Genomic DNA, 6,776 nt, shown 5'->3' with positions numbered 1-6,776 from the left:
CAAAGAGAGCAGCAGCCGGTGGAGGCCCTGGGGCCGTGAGCAGGGATGAAAGGGGTGGGATGGCCTCTGGTGCCTCCGGAGGGCGCGGGCAGGCTTCACTGGTAACATCCTGAAGAAGCTTTGCTCATCTCTGCTTCCTGTGCTTTCACCACCGGACAGGGCAGGGCCTGAGAGGGCAGGGGTCCTGTGGGGGCCTCTCTGCCTCAGGAGGATACAACCCATCCACCAGCTCAGGACCCCTCCAAAGTCTCTTCCCTCGGGGCCTGGCACCCCAGAGCCGAGGCTGGGGGAGCTGGTTCCCAAGCAGCAGGTGGGAAGAGTCAATGAAACCCCTGTCAGTCTTATTTGAGGTCAGTGAACCCTCAGTTTCAGCCACAGATCAGGCCTCTAGATGGCCTTAGCCCTCACAGTGAGCAATTTGGGGGACTCTGCCCAGGGGCTGGGACTCGCCAACTGCCTCCAGGGAGGCCCCCAGGGAGGAAACTGCCTCCCTCCAAGGACAAAGCTGGGATCAGCCATGGCAGGGATATTTCTGGGATCCCAGGCCTAAGGCCACTGGGCTCCAAGGCTGTGGCCAGAGACTGCACATGGCCTCAATGACTTCTCAAAGAGAAGGCCGAAGGGACTTCCCTGGCGGTCCAATGGTTAAGACATCACCTTCCAGGATTCCTCGGTGGTCCCAAGGTTAAGAATCTGCCTGCCAAGACAGGGGACAACACGGGCCCCATTCCTGGTCTGAGAAGACACCACATGCCACAGGGCAACTAAACCAAGTTGAAGCACCACAACTGCTGACCTGCATTCTGAAGCCCGTGAGCCCACACTCTGCGACAAGGAAAGCCACTGCGACAAAAAGAGCTAAAGAGAAGCCCCTGCTAACCACAGCTAGAGAAAGGCCCTGAGCAGCAAGAAGACCCAATGCGGCAAAAATGAAACAAATGAAAAAGAAAAAGATCTTTGCCTTCTAATACAGAGGGTGGGGGTTTGATCCCTTGTTGGAGAGCTAGAATCCCATGTGCCTCTGGCAGCCAAAAAGTCAAAACATAAAACAGAAGCAGTGTTGTAACAAATGACTGTTGGTTACAGTACAGACTTTAAAGACTTTAAATATGGTCCACGTTAAAAAAAATAAAAAGACAACACCAAGTCCTTGCACTCCTTGTGACTCAAAACACTTGGTGTCCAGAGCAGCCCAGTGGATAGCCTGCCCTCAGGCCCTAGCCCGTCCCCCTCCTCAACTCAGTGAGAAACTCACCCTGTGCTGTCCCTCACCCCCACCAGCACGGTGCCTGGACTGTAGCATCCACGCTCTGCTTTGCTGAGCATCCACATGTGGGGCTCTGGTGTCCAGCTTGGATGTCTCATCTACTGGACCCACAGCAAGGGCCAAGTCCTTTAGGGGCTGGAGGAGAGGAGGGGCCGACTCGAGAAAGGCGTGTGTCCTTCAGCCTCTGGCCTGGTGTGGGGCTCCCTGGGTGGGGGGTCAGGGGGCAGGATCTGGGCTCCAAGAGCTCAGGGTTCACACCGCAACACTGTCCTTCCTGGTCAGAATTCTCTCAGCTGCCCCACACTTCCTTGTCCCTTCTGAGAACCAGGCCTATTTGACTACATGGGCTGCGAGGGTGAGTAATTCTCTATTTTCACTGGGGGGCTGGAAGCAGGAGTCTCATCACACATACCCTGCCTTGGGCTAGGGCTGAGCTGGGGCTCCTGGAAGCCAGAGATGACAGCTCGTCTGGATCAGGGACCACCAACCATATACAGAGCCAAGCAGAGTGAAGGGAAGGGGCACAGAGCAGGTGTGGAGGGAGCCCTTGTCCCTGCCAGAGGTTGCAAAGCTCCGGGGAAGGTCCCCTCCCCACCCCCTGGCCTTCTGCCCCTGGTCTTGCCCAATCCTGACCAGCGGGGAAAGGGGCAGAAATCTTGCCAGGTGTTTCAGCAGGAGTGCTGGCAGTTGCCTCACCCTTCCGGGATTTGGCAAAATTTGAATCATTCCATCCTGGGGTGGGCCACGGGTCAGGTGGCCCATAAATAGGGTCCCCCCAGGGAGCCTGCTCACTTGCTGCCTCCTCCTTTAGCTGCTGCCTGGACCGCCGGCCTCCTCTGCCCCGAAACCATGTCCGTAGGTCTCCTGTGGCTGGGCTTCACCCTGCTGGGGGCCCTGCACACCCAGGCCCAGAGTTCCACCCCCAGACTGCTGCGCGCCCCACCTCTGTACAGGATCCCGCTGCAGCCCAACTTCCAGGCTGACCAGGTAAGGGCCCCGGAGGGACAGCGGCAGGGGGCGGGCAGGGAAGCGTGTGAGCAGAAGGGACGGGAGGTGAAGGATCTTAGCGAACCTGCAAGGGCAGGATGCCCAGGCATCATTCAGCTCAGCCTGCCCTCTGGCCCCTGATGGAAGCCAGGCTCCATGGCCCCACACTGCCCCTGACCTTGCTGGCAAGAGGATCACTGGGACAGACCTTCTGTGGGTCCACACTCTCTCCCATCATCTCTGTAGTGAGCGGATGACAGGAACACCCTCAGTCCTCTGCATGAGGAGGAAACTGAGGCCTAGGGAGCACACCCCATCTCTGCCATCCTCAGGGCTCCCTCCTGGCCTGGCCTCCCCCAGCTCCCACTGGCTTCACCAATCCAGGAACTGAATGCCCAGTCCCAGGCCTGCTGCTCAGTGAGAGGGGCTCCTGGCTTGGGGGCAAGCTGCCAGCGGTGCCTGCAGGGACAGCGCCGTAGGGGGGCCCTAGAGTGGTTTGTGGGTTCCGCCTATTACAGCCCCCTCCCTGTAGTTCCAGGGGAAGTGGTACGTTGTAGGCGTGGCGGGGAATGCAATTAAGAAGGAAGAGCAAGACCAGTTTAAGATGTACACCTCCAACTACGAGCTGAAGGAAGACGGCAGCTACAACGTCACCTCCACCCTGTTAAGGTGAGAGCTGCCACCTCCTTGGGGAAAGTGGGGGAGACCCGAGGGGCTGCTTGAGTGTCTAGAGGCAGATTCATGTCACAGTCAAGGGATGACTGGAGGAGAGGCAGTCACTCATCTTTCTGCTCAGCAGTGGATTCAGATATTAATATATGTTCATTTCTTCCTGCATTGTTGTTTAGTCGCTAAGTCGTGCCAGGCTGTTTGCAACCCCTTGAACTGTAGCCCTCCAGGCTCCTCTGTCCGTGAGATTATCCAGGCAAGAATACTGGAGTGGGTTGCCACGTCCTTCTTCAGGGGATCTTCCCAGTCCAGGGATCAAACCCCCATCTCTTGCACTGGCAGGTGGTTTCTTTACCGCTGAGCCACAAGGGAAGCCCTCTTCCTTCATCAGATCAACATGTATTGGTCCCCTCAGTGCAGACAGACAGTGCTGGGCATGTACACAGGCATCAGGAAACAAGACACAGAGAGCAGGGGTCACCTGAATCCAGCCTGGAACCCCACCCAGCTCTTCACTGAGGGTTTACAGGGAGGTAGCCTCCAGTACTGGAGAAGGCAATGGCCACCCACTCCAGTACTCTTGCCTGGAAAATCCCATGGACGGAGGAGCCTGGTAGGCTGTGGTCCATGGGGTCGCTGGGAGTCAGACACGACTGAGTGACTTCACTTTCACTTTTCACTTTCACGCATTGGAGAAGGAAATGGCAACCCACTCCAGAGTTCTTGCCTGGAGAATCCCAGGGACAGGGGAGCCTAGTGGGCTGCCGTCTGTGGGGTCACACAGAGTCAGACACGACTGAAGCGACTTAGCAGCAGCAGCCTCCAGTACTGGGCCTTGAAGGAGCCACTCTGCCTCGGAAGGAGGCACGGAGCATCCACAGCAGGGGCTGGTGCACTCTTGAGTCAGAGGGAAGCACTTCTTCAGGAAGCAGCAAGTCATCATCCAGCTACCCAACAGGAGCTGATGAGTGGCTTGGCAGGAGGGGCAGCCTGCACACTGCCAGGGTCCTCAGACACCAGCGCAGAAGTGATCTGGGGAGGAGTGGGTCTGAGTAGGGTCCCTCTGGGTGTGGTAGAGAGAGAAACGGTGGCTGCCAAGGATCACCCAGCTCCTCTGGCACCCAGGGAGACTGAGGCTGGAGCATGTGTGCAGCAAGAAGCAGAGGGAGAATGGGTTTGGGGAGATACGCTCTGGAATGCCGAGGGAGAGGTTAGAACTCAGGTCAGGGTTGATCCAGGAGCCAGAGGAGTCCTTGGCATGGAGCAGACTGGAACCTTGGAGGGTGAGTCCCCCAGGAGAGGTTACAGACAGGGAAGCAGCAGAGGGAAGACAGGAGTAGGGGATAAATGCTGAGGAATGGGGTGGGGGACAGTGTGTAGGGAAGACCACCAAGGGGAGACAGCCCTGAAGAGGAAAGGACAGTGGGTGCTAAAGGGAGTATCTGAGCAGGGTCAGGGGGCCCAGGGAGGACCAGGCAGGGACACCCATGGGTAGGCTCAGAGGCCCATCTGAGCTGGGTGGGGAGGGGACCTCCTGCTGTGGTGGGGGATGGGCTGTCTTGGGCTGGGCCAGACTAGGGGCATCAGAATCCCAGCCCCTCCAGCTGCAGCCCTGGCCCCACCATGTCTAGCCCCAGGAGCACAAGCCCCTGTCCCCTCTGCCCTCACTCACCCATCTCTCGCCCACAGGGACGAGCGCTGTGACTACTGGATCAGAACTTTTGTCCCAAGCTCCCGGCCCGGCCAGTTCACCCTGGGCAATATTAGGAGTGAGTCCTGAGGGAGGTGGGCCCTGGGATTGGGCTTCCAGGAGGTGGGGGGGGCATGGTCCTCCTAGAAGGGGCACAGACCTCCCCGCCCCTTTACACGGATGCTGTTCTGCGTGGAGAGCCGCTGTAGACAGGTGGGGAACAAGGCAGCTCCCTCCTCCCAGCCAGGGCGGGCTGACCCCTCCCTGTCCTTCCCATCCTCCCCGCAGGCTACCCCGGGATAAGGAGCTACACCGTGCGGGTGGTGAACACCGACTACAACCAGTTTGCCATAGTGTACTTCAAGAAGACTCAAAGGAGGCAGGGCTACTTCAAGACCACCCTTTACGGTGGGTCCCTCCCTTGTGACCTTGGGTACCCACCCCACCCAGCCCCCCAGGTCCTCTCCAGTTCAGCTCCGAGCCCCTGCGGGGATCCAGGGAGGGAGGCCCTTCTGCAGACCCTCCATGAGGAAGGGGTCAGAGGCCTTGTTCATACATTCAGCAATGTTTATAGAGTGTTTGCTGGCCACTCACTGGCCACCTTGACCACAGGGAGGACCAAGGAGCTGACCCCTGAAGTGAAGGAAAACTTCATCAACTTCGCCAAGTCCCTGGGCCTCACCGATGACCACATCGTCTTCCCTGTCCCAATTGGTAATGGCCAGTGCGGACAGTCCAGGCCCGCTGCTGTCCCCCGCCTCCCGGACAGAGGAGGGGTGGAGGAGGGGCTTGGCTCTCTGCTCAGTCACTGAGGCCCCTCCCTGGGAGCCACTCTGGGTTCAGGAAGACCCTGCCCCAACCTAGGGATCTGTGGGGCACCCAGGGATCTGGGCCCCAAGCGTTCCTCCTTGTCAGATGAGGATTTCAGGCCCAGGTCCAAATTTTCCCAGTCTCTCAGCCCCAGGGCCCCTTCCCGCTACAACCCAGGCCCTCACCATCTGGGGCTACTTCCTCCTCTCCTTGAGGCCTGCTCACCACTGACTTGAAAGGCGGCCTTGTCTTCAGGCAGCCTGGCCTGGGCAGGGGGCTCCAGCCGGGCCGCCCAGGGAGCCAGCAGCCTCCCCATAGCTGGGGGACTGCCAGGGCTCAGCAGGTAAACAGGCGGGCGGCCTGGTGCCCGAGCAGATGTGTGGCAGGGCCTCGCTGGCCTGCTCTGGAGACTTCCTCCCAAACCCGTGCTCCCATCCCTGAAGGGAACCCCCAGATCTGCAGTTGCCGGGCCAGGCTGGGGCCTGGGGTGCCCAGGGGCAGGGCAGGCGTCCCAGTGGGCAGAAGTCACACACACACACACACCCCTGCCCGTTCTGACAGACTCTCTCCCCCACAGACCGGTGCATCGATGACCAGTGAGCCTGCAGTGAGTACGGCTGGGGGGGCGGCGCAGATGGGACCCGGGGGGTGCAGGGGGCTCGGGGTCTCAAACTCCCTTTGCGACCTCCACCCACTTGCTGTCTCTACCGTCTCCCTCTCAGGCGCCTCCAGTCTCTCTTTGCGCCCACCCTCCTCACGCCAGCCTTTGCCCGGCACAGCACCCAGTTAACCCCCCCACCAGCCTGGACATCAGTGACAGGAGAGAGCCCAGAGACCCTTCTCTGGGCCCTGCCCCCCAGCAGCTCCTTGGGCTGCAGCCCCGAAGATGCAGCCCTGCCCTGCCTGCTAAATAAACACGTGCCCTGCCCCCTGTCTGTGCTGCTCGACTCTGCTCCTGCATTCCTGGGCTGTTGGGAGGAGGACAGGCAAAGGCTGGGCTCACACTGGCATGGCTCCCGGAGCCCCCGGGGTCCTCAGCAAGAGACGGCGGCCCCAGGGCCCGTGGCCAGCTTTGGCTGCACCCTTCCTAGCCCCCCACCCCAGGCCAGCTGCAGACCTCACATGACCCTGACTTCAAGGAGTGACTGGCCCAGCAGAAACACTAAAGAGGCCACACCTTATTTCCAGGTTCAGCCACCTGCAATAGGCATCACCGCAGAGGCTCAGCCAGGGCCGGGGAGCTGGAGGGGGGCTGCAAGGACTGAGGTGCTGTCACCCCCAACTTCCTTAGGACCCCTGTGGATGCTGGAAGATGGCAACTAGGGCAGGAGGGGTGCACAGTTGGTGGGACAG

General features: G+C 59.9%; 1 protein-coding gene across 1 annotated transcript; it reads left to right on the top strand.

Moving 5' to 3' along the window:
- The first annotated feature begins 2,024 nt into the window (after positions 1-2,024).
- LCN2 (lipocalin 2) lies at positions 2,025-6,356 on the top strand. The gene is made up of 7 exons (XM_055399870.2): positions 2,025-2,254; positions 2,787-2,923; positions 4,613-4,692; positions 4,902-5,021; positions 5,226-5,327; positions 6,001-6,030; positions 6,146-6,356. The coding sequence occupies exons 1-6, from the start codon at positions 2,117-2,119 to the stop codon at positions 6,021-6,023; spliced, it is 600 nt and encodes a 199-aa protein (XP_055255845.1). The 5' UTR covers positions 2,025-2,116; the 3' UTR covers positions 6,024-6,030; positions 6,146-6,356.
- The last annotated feature ends 420 nt before the right edge of the window (positions 6,357-6,776 follow it).

The sequence above is a fragment of the Moschus berezovskii genome, chromosome 11 (assembly GCF_049115385.1).
Source record: "Moschus berezovskii isolate FMDL1 chromosome 11, NW_MosBer_1.0, whole genome shotgun sequence".
Lineage (NCBI taxonomy): Eukaryota > Metazoa > Chordata > Mammalia > Artiodactyla > Moschidae > Moschus > Moschus berezovskii.
The sequence above is the reverse complement of the archived record's forward strand: the minus strand, read 5'-3'. Positions and strand labels throughout refer to the sequence as shown.

Excerpts from the sequence above, each read along its gene's own strand:
- LCN2 (XM_055399870.2), top strand. The coding sequence starts at position 2,117 with ATGTCCGTAGGTCTCCTGTGGCTGGGCTTCACCCTGCTGGGGGCCCTG. Across the intron at positions 2,255-2,786 it reads CCAACTTCCAGGCTGACCAG|TTCCAGGGGAAGTGGTACGT; the intron begins GTAAGGGCCCCG and ends CCCTCCCTGTAG. Across the intron at positions 2,924-4,612 it reads GTCACCTCCACCCTGTTAAG|GGACGAGCGCTGTGACTACT; the intron begins GTGAGAGCTGCC and ends TCTCGCCCACAG.